Raw genomic sequence first — 18,618 nt, forward strand, 5'->3', positions numbered from 1 at the left:
TCTATAACAGTGATGTTATCTGCATGAGTAATTGGGGGAGTTGTATATCTTGTGATCTCTGGAATAATGGCTGGCAATCATTTATATCCACACCTTAGCAGATTTCAGGCTCTTCTCCTCCTCCTAAGTCTGGTGGTCTCTCATTAGCTTTACAAAGGTGGTTGAGTTTTGGGAAAGATTATTATCATTTAAACTACAAATTAAATGTCTCCCAAAGCTAGCCAAGCCTAAGCCCAGGAATAATTAAGGCAGCCTGAAGGCTAAAGGCAAGAGGGAGGTTGGTAGATCAGTTCTCCCTCACTGCCATAATTCTCTCAGTGACATAATTTTTGCAAAGGTGGTTTTATAATGACCTTCTTTGTCTTTTTCTTTTTTAACTGTTGTTGGTTTAAAGTCTGTTTTATTTGATATAAGAATAGCTACTCCTAGCCAGGCATGGTGGCTCATGCCTGTAAATCCCAGCACTTTGGGAGGCTGAGGCAGGTAGATTACCTGAGGTCAGGAGTTCAAGACCAGCCTGACAAAGATGGTGAAACCCCATCTCTACTAAATTTACAAAAAAATTAGCCAGGCGTGGTGGTGGGCACTTGTAATCCCAGCTACTCAGGAGGCTGAGGCAGGAGAATTGCTTGAACCTGGGAGGCAGAGGTTGCAGTGAGCCAAGATCACACCTTGCACTCCAGCCTGGGCAACAAAGTGAGACTTCATCTCAAAAAAAAAAAAAAAAAAAAAAAAAAAGAAAGAAAAGAATAGCTACTTCTACTGGCCTTTGGTTTCCATATACACAGAACATCTTTTTCCACCCCTTTACCTTGAGTTTATGTGAATCCTTATGCATTAGATGAATCTCTTGAAGACAGCAGATATTTGGTTTGTGATATTTTATCCATTCTGTCAATCTATATGTTTTAAGTGGAACGTTTATGCCATTTATGTTTAATATTAACATTGAGATGTAAGGTACAATTCTAGTCATCATGTTGATTATTACCTGGATCCTTTTGTGTGTGTGTGCGTGTGTGTGTGTGTGTGTTATTGTTTTATAGGTCCTGTGAGTTTTATGCTTTCAAGAGGTTCTATTCTGACACATGTCAACTTTCAAGATTTAGAACTCCTTTTAGAATTTTGTGTATGACTGGTCTGGTAGTGACAAATTCCTTCATCATTTGCTTGTCTGGAAAAGACTTTATTTCTCCTTCATTTATGCAACTTAGTTTTGCTGGATACAAAATTCTTGACTGACACTTATTCTGTTTAAGGAGGCTAAAGATTGGACTCCAATCCCTTCTGGCTTGTAAGATTTCTGCTGAGGGGAAGACTTTTTATCAATGGCATAAATGTGTGATGATGGAAACAATCCAGTGGGAAGAGAAAATCAAAGATGCAGGAGAGAAGAAAAAAAAACATTTTTGGAGGGCTGCTCTTTAGTATATGAGAGCAGATGGAATCTATTCAACATATAAAAGAGTCTTAACTAGGCCTTAGATAAGAGTAGGAATTGTTTATCCAAAGTAAAAGGAAGGACGACAGATTCAGGTAGGTTAGAAGACATGGTGAGAAGGACTTGAGGAAATTCTCCTCTATTGCTTACTTTACTCGATAAAGTAGGAAGCAAGGTTACTAGCTATGAGTGAGGAGTGGAAGAAGGCATTAGAGACTTGATGAGAGAAAAGAAGCCATGAAAGAGTTATTCAAAAGTGTGTGAAGTTTATTGGACTAGGGAAAGAATGTCTGCCAGGAGCTTTAAAGGGCCACCTGAGGTTAGTGATCAGAAATTCAAAGTGAGACAAGCCATTATATTCAACAGCATGGGTGCAGGCAGAGAGCAGTGGGAAGCGGGATTTAACCAGAGTCATGGTTTAGCAAAGTGAACACAACAACCTGGGAGAGAGACAGGGGAACTTAGGGAGTGCCCAAAGGCATTATAACATTAATAGAGATCCTCCTCCAGTGAATGTCACCAGCCTCTCAGTTGCTCAACTGAGAAACCTTGACCTTTTCCTCAACCCCTAACACCCAAACACCAAGTCCTATTTATTTCACCTCCTAAATATCTCCTCCTTTCCTCATTGGATTAAGCTACTGTAATTTGTCTTCATGTTTATATCATTTCCCCCATAGCAGCCAGAGGTGATGTTTCAGAAATTGCAAGCCTGATCATGTAACTCCCTGCTTACAAGTTTCCAACAGCTTCTTACTGCCCTTAATGTGAAATGACTCACAATACCTTGGCTATGGCCAACTCTCCTGCCTCTTTTTTGGCTTATATTTTTCCTTCTTCCCCATATGGCAGCCCTACTCTCTTCTTTCAATTCTTCAAAGTCAGTCATCTCTGAGGGTGCATATACCCCCAGAGGATGCCCAAGATGATTCACTGGGATGAGGGAAAAAATATTAGAACTTCCTTCTATATTTATTTGTGATTACATATTTTTAATTTCTGTGATTATATATATTGAAAATGTGTAAACCAGTAGTACATGGATACACTTTATAAATACATATACATATATTAGAGTAGTGCTCAAAAATGTTTTATTATGCACATGCAGTTGTAAGAATATGTACAGAGACCACATGGACCATTTACCTAGTTTCACACAAACTTGCATCTTTCAAAACTATGATCATAACCTTGATATTAATATTGATTTAATTCACTGATCTTATTAAGATTTTCCCAGTTCTTGTATTCATGCGTGTGTACGTATTTTAACTCTATGGAATGTTATCACATAAATAAGTTGTTATATTCACCACCACAGTAAAGATACAGGACAAGTCCATTATTACAAGGGCACTTCAAGTGGCTCTTCTATAGTCACCTCCTAACCCCCATACCCTATTCCTGACTCCTGCCAGCCACTAATCTGTTCTCCATTTCTATAATGTTGTCATTTCAAGAAAATTATGTACAAGAAATCATGCAGTAGTAACCTTTTAGGATTGGCATTTTTCACTCACCATACTTCTTGGGCAATTCATCTAAGCTATTGTATCAATAGTTGGTTCATTTTTATTGCTGAGTGGTATTCCACAGATGAAGGTACCACAATTTGCTTAACCATTCACCAGCTGAGGACATGTAGATTATTTCCAGTTTGGAGCTATTATTCATAAAACAACTAATGATGTTGAATATTAAAAAAAATGTTTTATTGACAAAGGAAGACAATCAAAAAAGCTTGTAGACCATAACCCTAATATTTCAGGTCTTTCTTACCTCAAGATCTTCTGTCTTACCCATCTCTCCTTTTAGAACCTCTCCCTGCTTTTCTCTAGCTAACTCTTGAACTCCAGAGAAAGTGTTAAAAGTCTTCCCTAACCCCCAGACCAGGGGTACCTCCACCTGTTTTATGCCCCCAATGCCCCTGGCACTTTCCCCCCCGAAGCCCACTGTACCTGATATTTTCTATCTGCCCCTCCAGATCTACTCTCCACCCTTCTTCATTCTGCTCTCAGCCCAAGACTACAACAAATCTCCTTAGTCCTCTGGGTTCCAGTTGACTTTGATTTCTAGGGAGCCCTTGCAGGGGAAGGAAAGAGAGAGAGGGCCTAATCTTATTCCCCCAGCCCCTCACTGTAAGGCTGACTCAGGAAACTTGTGTGTCTAGAAGGAAAGCCTCAGCTTCCCTCTACACAACACTATCTTCCTAGGTTTTAATATCTGCTCCCTTCCCTTTGTCCCCTTGGTCCTGTAGATGTATTTTGCTTGGTCTAATCTAGGTTTTGAAATTTGAATTATTTGTCGACACTTAATAATGGGAAGATTTTGCATAAAATTTCAGATGTCTGGCTTCTCTTGAAAAGAAATCAGAAGAAGGTTTGACAACACTGAGCCTGCATTCCAAATAGTAACCAAATAGTGTGGCCTTGAGTAGAGCCACCGCTTCCACTGGGGCAGCTACTCTTAAGGATTCACCATCACCAGTGACTCCCTGTTGCATACAATAATCTTGCTTTGCTCTTACCACCCTGGCACTGGGAGTCATGGTTTAAAGAATGTGTTGCCTGCTAGGTAGGTCCTGTGTCAGACTTCTCATCAGATTTGGAGAAAGGGCATGGCTGGCCTCTCCCATCTGTCTGCTTTACTCTCTCTCCCCTTGCACCACCTACAGCGTCCTCTCTCTGGGATTTCTATCATTCTATCATCCCCTCCTAGACCCCACTTGCTCCTAGGCTTGCTGCTCCTCTCCGCACTTCTCACACCCTGCCAGAGTGCCTTTTTTTTTTTTTTTTTTTTTTTTTTGAGACAGAGTCTCACTCTGTCACCCAGGCTAGAGTGCAGTGGCGCAATCTCGGCTCACTGCAACCTCTGCCCCCTGGGTTCAAGCAATTCTCCTGCCTCAGCCTCGCAAGTAGCCAGGAGTACGGGCAGCTGCCACCGTGCCCGGCTAATTTTTTGTATTTTTAGTAGAGGCAAGGTTTCAGTTTCACCATCTTGACTAGGCTGGTCTTGAACTCTTGACTTCATGATCCACACGCCTTGGCCACCCAAAGTGCTGGGATTACAGGTGTGAGCCATCACACCCGGCCCAGAGTGCTCTTCTTAAATGGGACTCAGATTACAACCCTCTCTCTTAAAACCTTGCTAGATTTTCTCATTGCCCTATAGTTAAAGCCTGCATTTCTAAATCAATCTCCTGGCTTATCTGACCTTTACCTACTACCAGGCTGATCTGGGGCCACTCCTCCTCATTCTGCTTTTCCAGAACAGTGGGTTCCTCAAGTACACATCTTATGTCTTGCCTGGGCAGCATACTTGCCAAGCTCCTGGGCCAAGTATGAGGCCTCTCTCCTCAATTCCTGGTCACAACCTAAGCGCCCTTACCCAGATAGTGCCTTTCCATTCTATGTCTGTATCTCTTCCTAATAGGTGCTGTACTTGTAAGAAGGGATTTTTTTTTCAGTCTTTCTGTCATTGGACTATGAGAACAGTGTTCAACTTTTTCACTGCCTGATTTATAGTAGGTGCTCATTGAACATTTATTGAAAGAGCAGATTTAGAGATCTAGCTCTTCATGGAATAGCAGTTTCTACCACTTAGTGACCATGTGGAATACCAGGGCTTCTAAAGTGTTTAGTATGATCATACATTTATGCTATGAGGCCTGCCTGTAGGGTGATTGCACACGAGGTGAGGCCATCGGGGCACCTACGGCAGAGGATTTAAGGAAGCTTTCACCCTTACAATGCCTCTCCTGCCACACTCTAGACCTGGCTCTGGGAGGGAAGCCTTTGCTAAGAACCATGAAAGGAAAAGAGAAAAAGAAAATTAGGGTGGTGCTAAAAGGAGATTTGTGATGGCAGCCTGACACCCACCACCTGATTCTTGAACACTCACTGTGGATAGAATGGTGTATGGTGGCCACAGGGAGGAGAGGGCAGCAGAATGATGATACCTTAACTGACACCTGAGTATGTGATGGGAGAACTGAGGAGAAGCAGGGGGGTTCTTCTACAGGAAATTGAAGGGTGGAATTCATTATTCTAGCCCTTAAAACAACAGCTTACCCAACAGGTTACACAAAACCAGGTTTCTGTTTCAGATAAACAGGTAAAGGAACTCTTAATCCTAAAGACTGAAAAGTAGAAAAGAAAGGGAAGAAGAGTGCCCCAGGATTGCCATTGCAGGTTCTTTTTTCTGGGGCTGATTGCCAGCTGAGCTTATTCAAACCCCAGAGCAAACATTCTGCTCCTGCTCTCATAGAGCCGCCCTCCTGCCGCTCAGTATTGCCTCCTGCGATGAAGGGCTGGCTCAGCAGACACCAGTGAACCCTTTTCCATTCCAGAAGCCCCAGTGGACCTACTTTAATATACCAATAACACTCCTATTTTTAAACTAGCTGTATCTATTTTCGTGCTAATAATCACAGTGCCAAAGTTCTTTAAAGCAGTTATTTTGTAAGTAGGTCAAACAGGTACTTTGGGATCCTGTTCTGTCTGTTTACTGGCCGGGTAACCTCTTTGTTATCTAATTCACAGTCCGGTACGGTTTGAACCAAAACAAAAAATGAATGATGTTTCACTTGTAGTCAAGATTCATTCATTTTCTAACATTAATCATTTTCATTACACAATAAGTCTATATTCATGACAAAAAAATAGAAAATACAAAGAAGCAAAACTAAATTGAAAGGAAAACTATCTGTGATCTGCCAATTAGAAAATCTCTATTCTAAACATTTTGGTAAATATGCTACCAGATTTTTATCTATGCAAACGTGTATTTGTATTTTTCCTCACTTGTCTATTGAACACCTTTTCATCTTAATTAGTTAGCATCATTATTTTTGATAGCTTCATGGTGTGCCGTTATAAAATTAGATGTACCACACTTTAAGTATCTCTCTTGCTGGATACTTAAGCTATTCCCAATATCACAGAAGTCTTTTTATACATACATCCTTGTACATGCATCAGATTCTTTAAGATTGCCAAAGGTGAAGTGGTTGGGTCCCAGGGTGCAACTGTTTTTTAGCATTTCAATACATAATACCAAAGTACAGTCCAGAACCATTGTACCAACTAATGCTCCCACCAGCAGCACATTGCAGTGTTGATTTCCTCCTGGTCTCACCAGCACTCTGTCAACACTGGGTACTGGTGCGTCGTGTACATGACATTATATGCCAGGCACTGAGAGTGAATTAAAACAGTTCATGTTGGGAATGGGGCAAGAGAGGGAGATAAACAAGGGAGTTGACATCTACAAACCAGTTAGCTGAGATTACAGTACATTAGAGCTCCAAATGTACAGAATCTGAACATCACGTTCATCCTAGGACAAGTGTTACAGAGGCTTCCTGAAGAGGTTCATTCTGAGGCTCACCTTGAAGGATCATCAGGAGTTAATGATGAGTGTATTAAGCCATTCTCGCATTTCTATAAAGAGATGCCTGAAATTGAGTAATTTTTTTTTTTTTTTCTGAGATGGAGTCTTTCTTTGTCACCTAGACTGGAGAGCAGTGGCGCGAACTTGGCTCACTGCAACCTCTGCCTCCCCAGGTTCAAGCGATTCTCCTGCCTCAGCCTCCCGAGTAGCTGGGATGACAGGCACCTGCCACCAGGCCTGTCTAATTTTTGTATTTTTAGTAGAGATGGGGTTTCACCATGTTGGCCAGGCTGGTCTCAAACTCCTGACCTCATGATCCTCCCACCTTGGCCTCCCAAAGTGCTGGGATTACAGGCGTGAGCCGCCGCACCCAGCCAAAATTGAGTAATTTATAAGAAAAAACTGTTTTATTAGCTCATGACTCTGCTGGCTGTACAGGAAGCGTGGTGGCATCTGCTTCTATAGAGGCCTCAGGAAGCTCCAATCATGGTGGAAGGTGGAAGGCACATCACACTGTGAAAGCAGGAGCGAGAGTCAGGGGAACATGCCACAAGATCCCATCACTTTTAAAGAACCAGATCTCATGTGAACTCAGAGCGAGAGCTCACTTATCACTAAGGAGATGGCCCAAGCCATTCGTGAGACATCGGCGCCCATGACCCAAACACCTCCCACCAGACCCCACCTCCAACAGTGGGGATTACATTTCAATGAGATTTGGGTGGGGACAAATGTCCAAACTATATCGATGAGTAAAGAACAAGAGTAAGGAACAGGGAAGCAGTGATGGAGAGAATGATCCAGGTAGAGAAAAGTTTCCAGGCATGAATGTCCAGCACCTTTTCAGGGAGCAACAAAAAGTTCTGTAATGGTTGCAATAGCCGGGCGCGGTGGCTCAAGCCTGTAATCCCAGCACTTTGGGAGGCCGAGGCGGGTGGATCACGAGGTCAGGAGATCGAGACCATCCTGGCTAACATGGTGAAACCCCGTCTCTACTAAAAATACAAAAAACTAGCCGGGCGTGGTGGCGGGCGCCTGTAGTCCCAGCTACTCGGAGGCTGAGGCAGGAGAATGGCGTGAACCTGGGAGGCGGAGCTTGCAGTGAGCCGAGATCGCGCCACTGCACTCCAGCCTGGGTGACACAGCGCGAGACTCCGTCTCAAAAAAAAAAAAAAAATAATAATAATGGTTGCAATAAAGGGTGCGTGGGGTGTTGGGGATGGTGGACAGGAATGATGGACAGTGAGGCTGATGAGATGCGCTGGGTCTCATCAAGAAGTGTCCTCCGGGCTTAGCAAAGGAGCTCTAACTTTATCTGGAAACTTTCCTTGGGAGGCAGGATTTGGCATCAAAACCTGTGTGTGGAAGACTCACACTGATCCAAGGGAAGGGCACTGATGCTGGGCTCAAGCATTGCTTTGTCATTCCCTGATGAGCTCTGTGAGCTTGGGAATGTGTCTAGTAAAGGAAAGGAGCTGATCCAGGTCCTCTTGAATTCTGGCACGGTTTTTTACTTTTTTTCCTTGCAGAAAAGGTGGCCATTAAGATCCTGGACAAGACCAAGTTAGACCAGAAAACCCAGAGGCTACTATCCCGAGAAATCTCCAGCATGGAAAAGCTGCACCATCCCAACATCATCCGCCTTTACGAAGTCGTGGAGACCCTATCCAAGCTGCACTTGGTGATGGAATATGCAGGGGGTGGGGAGCTGTTCGGAAAAATTAGCACTGAGGGGAAGCTCTCTGAACCAGAAAGCAAGCTCATCTTCTCCCAGATTGTGTCTGCCGTGAAGCACATGGTGAGCAGGGGTGACGAGTGAGAACCTTGTTCCCATTCCACCGACATTGGGAGAACAGGGCTTTAGGTTACCAAGCCTCAAGTGTCCCAGAGGGCTTTTGTCCTACAAAGCAGACAGTAGTCCCTTCTGAGAGTCAGAAGTCTGGCTGGGATCATGCTCCTTGCCTGTGAAGCAATATCCAAGGATGTCCAGTTACACATCAACCTCCTAGCTTCTGCAGATGTTGGCAGGACTCACAGGGAGCATCTGATGAATATCGCCCACTCCCTGGCCATACCCATTTCTCCAACCTCATCTTCCACTATCTGGATAGCTGGCTCCTCACTGCTTCTTGGTTTTGCTTTCCTATTTCTGTCTAGGATGCCCTCATATGACATCTCACATTCTAAATCCTATTCATACTTCATGCCCAGCTCAGTTCATTCTCTCTCTTTCCCACCCCCCGCCCCATGTGTGTGTATGTGAGAGAGAGATGTTCTTCAATCTCACATCAGTAATACTGATCTTTTGCCTTCAGTAAGATCCCCTAGCTCTTATTGCCTCTGTGCCCAGTAGATTAACACTTGGTTCTGTCTTCCTTCTTTCCTTCGTTCCTTCCTTCCCTCCTTCCCTCCCTCCTTCCTTCCTTTCTTCCTTCCTTCCTTCCTTCCCTCCTTCCTTTGTCTTTCTTTCTCTTTCTTTCTCTCTTTCTTTCTTTCTTTCTTTCTTTCTTTCTTTCTTTCTTTCTTTCTTTCTTTCTTTCTTTCTTTCTTTCTTTCTTTCTTTCTTTCTTCTTTCTCTTTCTTTCTTTCTTTTTTTTTTTAGACAGTCTTGCTCTGTTACCCAGGAGTGCAGTGGCATCATCCTGGCTCACTGCAACATCCACCTCCTGGGTTCAAGCGATTCTCCTGACTCAGCCTCCCAAGTAGCTGGGATTATGGGCATGTGCCACGATGCCTGGCTGATTTTGTGTTTTTAATAGAAATGAAGTTTCACCGTGTTGGTCAGGCTGGTCTCGAACTCCTGACCTCAAGTGATCCACCTGCCTCGGCCTCCCAAAGTGGTGGGATTACAGGCGTGAGTCACCGTGCCTGGTTGGTTGTGTCATTCTTATTTTAGTTCTTTGGTTACTTCTTTAGATAAATCTGGACTCCTAATGCACACTCTATAGTTCCCCCAAGAACTGGCTCTTTTGCTGCCTCCTTATTTTTGGCCATATTGCTGGCCATACAGGAGGAACCTGACTTGCAGACCTGACTATCACTTTTACTACCAAAAGTTTTGGTCAGTCACCCTCTTTACTCAGATCCCAGTTGAATGGATCTGTCAGAAAAGAGACACTTGTCTAGGGTCTATATTAGTTAAGAGGCTATTTGTAATTCGCTTCTCGGCCTGCATGGTTGTGGAAGCAAGAACGGGATCAGTGAGCCACAGTGAACCCCATTATATGCCAGGCACTGAAAAAGTCAAATAAAACAGTCCATGCTGGCAATGGGGAAAAGAGGAAGAATTTGCAAGGGAATTCATGATGTAGAGGGCCCAAAATAGCAGTAAGGAAGGAGAGGAGGAAGAAAAATAAGTGAGCCAGGGAGAAGAACTTGACTGTAGTGGTGGTGGGTGTTTCAGACCTGTGATATATGACCAGTCATCATTTAAGTGGCTTTGGGCTGTGGTGAGCTTTCCCAGGGCCAGAGAGTAAGCCAGATCCATACCAAGAAATAGAACAGATGGGCAGAGTCTTCCACATTCTACTTGGAAGAGTAACCTGGTGGGAGAATAGAAGAGAATCCAGCAATAGAGGGTACAGACGTTAGTCTTCAGCAGCTCTACTCCCTGCCATTTCTCCAACTCTTTGCAAACAGGAAGTGTGTTTCATAGCCATAGATCCACATCTTATTGAGTTTTTTAATATGTCAAGACCATTCTGAGCACGGTTCTCATCACATATAGTTGGCATCACATATAGTTCTCACCACAGCCTATAGTTATCAGTATCCCACTTTACGAAGAAGGAAACTGACATTCACAGTACCCAACTGGTATAGTTGAACCTGGAATTGACCAGACTGTCCCCTCCAAAGCCTGGATTCTTATTCCAGGAGGGCCATCAAGAAAGGTGACAAACACAAAGCCATTTTCCCAGAGCCCTTGGGACTGAACAGGTCAAGGGTCCTCTGAAGACTGTCTGGATTCAGGATGCAAGGGTGGGAGTGCAGCACGTGCCCACATCCACAGTGTGTTCTGTGGCTAGATCCTTGCCAAATGCAACCACCTCCCTTCTGCTGAATTCTGTAAAGATAAAAGAGTCTACGCCAAAAAGCATGGTCGGAAAGTTAGGGGAGGGCTCCAAGCTTTCCTGGTCTTGGCCCTGGTCAAACGATCCATCAGCCAGAAAAACCCATGTAGGACCTCAACAACTAAGGATTACTATTTCATTGTATTTCAGAATGTGTAGTTTCATAAGATCTGGATCTTATTTCTGGTGTTAATTTCTCAGTCCACATGTGTGGAACAGACTCCAACCCTTACCACACAGAATAGGAACTTTGGTCTATTTGAGGAGATGTGGGCATTACATTGGGCTAAAAGTTATGACAGGATTTGCTATCACGACTTAAGTTGATCCTCACTGAATTTGTTATTCCACCATCATTATCTCACTGTTTCAGAGCAACTTATACATTTTTTATTTTGGCATTTTACTGTAAAAATGACTGTTCTCTATGTCTTCTTCCACAGCATGAAAACCAAATTATTCACAGAGATCTGAAAGCAGAAAATGTATTCTATACCAGTAATACTTGTGTGAAGGTGGGCGATTTTGGATTCAGCACAGTAAGTAAAAAAGGTGAAATGCTGAACACTTTCTGTGGGTCTCCTCCCTATGCTGCACCTGAACTCTTCCGGGACGAGCACTACATCGGCATTTACGTGGATATCTGGGCCTTGGGGGTGCTTTTGTACTTCATGGTGACTGGCATCATGCCATTTCGGGCAGAAACCGTGACCAAACTAAAAAAGAGCATCCTTGAGGGCACATACAGTGTACCGCCCCACGTGTCAGAGCCCTGCCACCGACTCATCCGAGGAGTCCTTCAGCAGATACCCATGGAGAGGTACGGGATCGACTGCATCATGAATGATGAATGGATGCAAGGGGTGCCATACCCTACACCTTTGGAACCTTTCCAACTGGATCCCAAACATTTATCGGAAACCGGCACTCTCAAGGAAGAAGAAAATGAAGTCAAAAGCACTTTAGAGCATTTGGGCATTACAGAAGAGCATATTCGAAATAACCAAGGGAGAGACGCTCGCAGCTCAATCACAGGGGTCTATAGAATTATTTTACATAGAGTCCAAAGGAAGAAGGCTTTGGAAAGTGTCCCAGTCATGATGCTACCAGACCCTAAAGAAAGAGACCTCAAAAAAGGGTCCCGTGTCTACAGAGGGATAAGACACACATCCAAATTTTGCTCGATTTTATAAACTGCACTACACTGCTTATAATTAACCGAGATCATTATTGCTGCTTCTAAATTTTTTTCAAGGACAACTTGAGTGGAGACATTTTTGTAATTTTTAAATAAACTTAAATTTGAGATATGCATTTTTTTCTCCAAAAGGTCTATTAGCTCGGATTCTGGCTTGATTTGGGATCTTGTTTTATTATCAAATTTCAGCATTCATTCAATCAAGAAATATTTTTCCAGTGCCTCCTGTGTGCCAGACACTATTTAAGGTGCTACAGAAATAGCAAGAAATAAATAGGCAAGGTCCCTCCACTCATGTGTGGGACATTCTAGCCCAGGACAAAGGTACTAACAAGTACCTTTTTTAAAAAAGAAAAAGATCAGTGATAGATGCTATGCAGAGAATTCAAAAAGGGTGATGTGATATCAGAGGCTTGCTACTTTGGATTAGTCGTTAAGGAAGGTCACTTTGAGTACGTATCAGTTTTAAGATCTGAATGAGAAGCAGGAGTGACTCTTACAAAATGCCAGAGCATTCCAGGCAGCTAGGGGTTTCAGACTCAGTTCCCCTCAAAACAGAGCCTAAGACAAATGATTCCATGTAGAGCAATTTATTTGGGAAGTGATCCCAGAGCACAGGAGTGAAGTACCGGGGAAACAGTGAAAGCTAATACACAGACACATTAGCAAGTTGGCTAGTGCTACAGTTTCTGGTACTTGGTTTTGCAGGATCCTCAGAGGAGCCTGATGAAACACATCTCAGGTGTCTGCCCTGGGTATGGAAGGGGAAAGCATTTAACCATAAGCTTTTGCTCACCGCTGATCAAGGGTGGCCCTTGGTGTCATTTGCCCTGCACTTCCAGATTGGGCTGTGTGAGTGCCAAGTGGGTTCCCTATGCTTCCCTTGCCTTCATGTCAGAGAAGTCTTGGAGCAGGAGGGAAGAGGTACACCACCAGTATGATACCTCCTTTCTGTGCCTGCTTGTCCACTGGCATGGGGAGCCCAAAGTGACCATGTGACACTTGTAGATTTCAATTCACTGGAACCCTTATCAAGTCCCCTGATGAAAGCATCCCTGATCCCCTGGGAACCAAACCTTTTAATTTAGCCTGGATTGTAGAAAAAAAGAATAGAAATTAATCAAGTGCGTCACCAATTGCGTGATGGTGACAGGGGTCAATCTACTTCCACCTAGTGGTTTCCAGACCTGTGTGTTTTAATGATAGGGACATGTATCAGTCATTATTAAAGCACATTACCGAATCCTGGAGGACAGCACCCCAACCCTGCAGGCTGCTGTCTCATCTCCGGTGTCTTAGCTGAACCATTCCATTGTTCTGCTTATGTTGGCTGCTTCTGGTGTTGAGGTAAGATGAGGGGATCCCGTTGTTATGTGCCCATCGCACCACCTCCTTTATCCAAAAAGTGGTCCTTGAGGCAATGTTTGAGATATCATAACAGTGAATCAGGTATTCTGTATGTCTTAGTGTGCTTGTATGGAAAGACACATTGCAGACAGAAAAGGCAAACCCGTACCCTGAGATGTCAATTCCAATAAGGATGACTCATTCCTGGGCCCATCTGAATTCGTGACTCCATGGATCTGATAACGCCCAGCTCATATGTTAACAGCTCTGTTTACCTAGTCCTTGGTATCTCATAATTTGGTTCTCAGCCTCCACTGGGGCCCAGTAGCACATCAGGAGTCTGAGTAGTTCTCTGTTGCAGGAAGCATGGCGTTACTCCAGGATCCTACAGAGTTGTGCTGTTATCTCCTATTGGGGCTTTCCAGAGGTCCCGCACAACATTTTTAACTGCCACATACACGGCCTGAATAGCAGTTTGTTCAGAAGCCAAAACTGCTGTAATCTTTTTTTTTTTTTAAATGGGATCCATTTGAAACTGGCATTAAATGGGTGAGAGGAATACACCAAATACAATATATGTGCTTCCAAAGTCCAGAGGGACCTACTAAATCCTATGCCTCTATCTTAGTGTTAAGAGGTTGGAAGATACAAGAAATTGTTCTTTACTATAGAAGAAATATCTAGGCATGCCTCAACTCATTGGTCTTCTAAACTCTTCATCAATGTGGCATGCCCCAGATTCTTCATAGAGTCTATAATCCACACTCCGGCACATGTAAGCCTTACTAGGGCATTTGTAATACTTGCCGCTTCCTGATAGCCAATTCCCCTAGCATGCTGTCACAATATAGTGGGCTGGCATGATGTCCTGTAGAATGTAAAGATGATCAAGGTCCTTTTGGATTATATTGTGATATAGAAAAGGAGATTTAAGATTTTTGGGGGCAACAGAGTAAATGAGAATCGCCGTCCATCCCAGAGAAATGTGAACTGCTTTTGATCCTCCTTTCTGATGGAAATTTAGAAGAGTGAATTTGCCAAATCAATAGCTGCATATCAAATGCCAGAGGATGCCAGTAAAGATACCACATCCAATACAGCAGCTACAACTGAGACTAGCAGTAGTCCGCCATCATTCTCCATTATCTATCTGCTCTTTTTCAGGAGTCTGATGGTAACTTAAATGAGATTATGATGGAGCCCATTACGCTTGCATCCCTAAAATTTTTTGATGGTGACACTGATGTCTGCCATTCCTCATGTGGAGTGCTCATAATTTATTAACATGGCCAGGGAGAGGTTTCCTCTTCCTCCCGTAATGGTTGTTACTTCACAGGTCTAAGACCTACACGGGGATCTAAGTATATTGATCCCAAATATATACTTAGAGATTGGGAAAATAATTGCAAAATGGGAACCATTATGTGATAGACTGGCCAGGACTCCCTTTATCATATGGTTTCCATAACCCCTCATCTACATACAAAGCCATAATAGTATCCAGTTCTGAAAAATTCTGGGCATGTACATCATATATACTTGTGAAAGCAAGGCCTTTCCTCAAGACCAGTCCTCCTCTTCATTGTGCACTGGATCTGTAAATTGACTTAGATCTAGAAGCTGATGAAGAGACCGTGATTTTCCCATTGTGACAGGCTACCTTAGCTTTACGCTCACCAGTTTTCCTTGTTTTTTCTTTTTTTGGTCATACTAGTCAAGTAACATACCAGTCAGCTGTCTCCCAAAATTCCATGATTTATTAGCCATTGTCACAAAGCCCTGCAGATCAAGGCAGCCTGATTGATTTCCACTCCAGCCTTACTGTTTATTTTATTGTGTCCACCTTGCCTCTGACATTTAAGTGATAATACATGACCTCTACCATTCTAGTCTCATCATCATCTCCACTGATGATATCATGCTCAATTCCGTGGCAGCATTTCTTACCATCAACACCTGCCTGCAATGGGCAGCCACCACTGAACTTTTCTCAGGTGCTGCCACAACCCTCACCAGTGCATTCCTTTTTTTAAAAAATTATTTTTTATTCATACACAATTGTATGTATTTATGGGGTACATGTGATATTCCGATACATGTATACAAGGCATAATGATCAAATCAGGGTATTTAGGATACCCCATAACCTCAAACATTTATCATTTTTTGGTGTTAGGAATACTTCAACTTTTCCAGCTATTTTGAAATATACAATAAATTATTATTAACTACAGTCACCCTGCTGTGCTATCAAATAGTATAACTTATTCCTTCTAACTGTATGTTTGCACCCATTAACCAACCTGTCTTCATCCTCCACCCCTACCATCCTTCACAGCTTATTAGCACCATTCTACTCTCTACCTCCATGAGATCAACTTTTTAGCATTTATATACAAGAACATGTGATATTTGTCTTTCTGTGCCTGGCTGATTTCACTTAACCTAATGACCTCCAGTTCCATCCATAATGCTGCAAATTACATGATTTCATTCTTATTTATTTATTTTTTTGAGACAGAGCCTCACTCTGTCGCCCAGGGTGCAGTGGTGCCATCTCAGCTCACTGCAACCTCTGCCTCCCGGGTTCAAGTGATTATCCTGCCTCAGCCTCCCAGTAGCTGGGATTACAGTCGCCTGCCACCACACCCAGCTAATTTTTGTATTTTTAGTAGAGACGGGGTTTCATCATGTTGGCCAGGCTGGTCTCGAACTCCTAGCCTCAAGTGATCCACCCACCTTGGCCTCCCAAAGTGCTGAGATTACAGGCATGAGCCATCACCCCCAGCTGATTTCATTCTTTTTTATGACTGAATATTCCATTGTGTTTATATACATTTTCTTTATCCATCCATCCATTGATGGAAACTTATGTTGGTCCCATCTCTGCTATTGTGAATAGTGCTGCAACACACATGGGAGAGCACAGGTATTGCTTTGATATACTCATTTCCTTTCCTTTGGATAAATTCCCAGTAGGTGGACTGCTGAATCCCACGGTGGTTGTATTTTTAATTTTTTCAGAAACCTCTATATTGTCTTCCATAATGGCTGTACTAATTTACATTCCCAACTGTGTATAAGAATTCCCTTTTCTCTAGAAAAATACAAAAAGAAAACAAAAATTTCCTTTTCCCTGCATCCTCACCAGCATTTGTTATTGTCCTTTTGATAATAGTTATTCTAACTGGGGATGAGATGCTATCTCATTGTGGTTTTGATTTGCCTTTCCCTGATAATTAGTGATGTTGAACATTTTTCCACTCACTTGGCCATTTGTATGTCTTCTTTTGAGAAATGTCTTTTTAGGTCCTTTTCCTACTTTTTAGTGGGATTATTTGTTTTTTTGCTGTTGAGTTCCCTGTATATTCTGGATATTAGTCCCTTGTCAGATGAAAAGTTTGCAAACCAGTGCATTTTATATTGCCTTAGTGATGGCAGTGTCTTCCTGAGGAACGTAGTTAAACGGTTGTTCAGTCTCACATAATGAATCCATTCTAACATTCACACCTCCTGGAACTTTCCAACCCTTTCTTCAATACTATACCAAGGCAGTTCCGCCATCTTCACCTCATTTACTGTGTGCTATAATAATATCCAAGCCTCAGCAGCCATCCCAACAGAATATTATGATCAAATTCAGGTGTTGTTCACTTCTAAGTCATAGGTAAACATTCCTATAGTAATTTTTTTTTTTTTTTTTTTTGAGACTGAGTTTCACTCTTGTCGCCCAGGGTGGAGTGCAATGGAGCGATCTTGGCCCATCACAACCTCCCAGGTTCAAGTGATTCTCCTGCCTCAGCCTCCCAAGTAGCTGGAATTACAGGCATGCACCACCATGCCCAGTTAATTTTGTATTTTTGGTAGAGACGGGTTTTCTCCATGTCGGTCAGGCTGGGCTCAAACTCCTGACCTTAGGTGATCCACCTGCCTCAGCCTCCCAAAGTGCTGGAATTACAGGCACGAGCCACCGTGCCTGGCTCCTATAGTAATCTTTCTTATCCTGCCTTATATTCTTCCCTCAACTTCCACCTCTGGCCTAACACCCTCAAAATCATTCACACACATTTCCCCTTGGTTACTGATAGTATATATCAGGTTCTACAGCTCCTTCAGTATCTATACTATTTCCCCCCAGACAGGGGGTTGTATTTCTCCACTCAGGCTCTACTGAGAAGTCACCCTGGTTCTTGGTTTGGAGAATAGTAAGGTTTTTGGAAGAGAATGTGGAGGTCAAGAGCTGCCTCACTAGAAGCCTTGGCAGGGTCTTCAGGCAAGGGAGCATGAGCTCCTCCCGCCAGCCCCACATTAGGAAAATCCAGGTTTGCAATATTTTCAGGGTTATCCACTGTATTACTAACTTAGGTCTCAGTGTCCCATTCTCTTCTTGTCAAACCTAAACTTTCATAAAGGAAAATTATCAAGACTTAGTATTTTCCAAACTTACAACTAGATACTGGGTCTATTTCAGGTCGTTTTCTCTCCACTGCAGGAGATAAGGCTCTCCTTCAACCTTGCCTTAAACTGACAGTTGGCTGACTTGAGCCTGTTATTTTGTTTTCCAGGCTTCTAAAGCAGTTAATAAAAGCTGGCCAAGTCCACAATCTTTATCACTGCCCCTCTACTGTTCAAGTGCCACAGGTACTACAGGATCCAATGCTTCATCTTCTACCTACACCTACAGATGACAGTGTCAGTGGTGATTGTGCTGCTCCTGCATGCCACAGGCTATAACCACTCTGCTTACCAACACTGCACCAGTGTTCTCCTGATGTCATCACAAATTCACAAACTTAGTGGCTTAAAACAACACAAATGTATCATCTTACAGCTCTGGGAGATAGAAGTTTGACATGAGTCTCAGTGGACTAAAATCAAGGTGTTTCCAGGGCTGTGCTCCTTTCTGGAGGCTCCAGGGGAAGAATCTATTTCCTTGTCTTGTTAACTTTCTAGAGGCTGCCTGCATTCCTTAGCTCATGGTCATCTTCCTTCATCTTCAAAGCCAGCAATATTGCATTTTTTTGGCCAACCTTCTGTAGTCACTCTCCCTTGACCACCAGCCAAGAAAGGTTCTCTGCTTTTAAAGACCCACATGGTAAGGTTGGGCCTACACAGACAATCCAGGATAATCTCCCCACCTCAAGGTTCTTAACCTTACTCACACC

General features: G+C 43.1%; 1 protein-coding gene across 6 annotated transcripts in view; it reads left to right on the forward strand.

Annotated features, from left to right (window-relative positions):
• Positions 1-12,222, forward strand: part of NIM1K (NIM1 serine/threonine protein kinase) — a 94,202-nt gene extending 81,980 nt beyond the window's left edge. For 5 of the 6 annotated variants that reach the window (XM_078003858.1, XM_028849135.2, XM_078003857.1 and 2 more), the window contains 2 exons: positions 8,365-8,633; positions 11,352-12,222. In XM_078003858.1, coding sequence (XP_077859984.1) covers positions 8,365-8,633; positions 11,352-12,101 — 1,019 coding nt within the window. In that variant the 3' untranslated portion in view covers positions 12,102-12,222. 6 annotated transcript variants of the gene reach the window in all.
• Positions 12,223-18,618: the final 6,396 nt, after the last annotated feature.

This window comes from Macaca mulatta, chromosome 6 (genome assembly GCF_049350105.2).
Source record: "Macaca mulatta isolate MMU2019108-1 chromosome 6, T2T-MMU8v2.0, whole genome shotgun sequence".
Lineage (NCBI taxonomy): Eukaryota > Metazoa > Chordata > Mammalia > Primates > Cercopithecidae > Macaca > Macaca mulatta.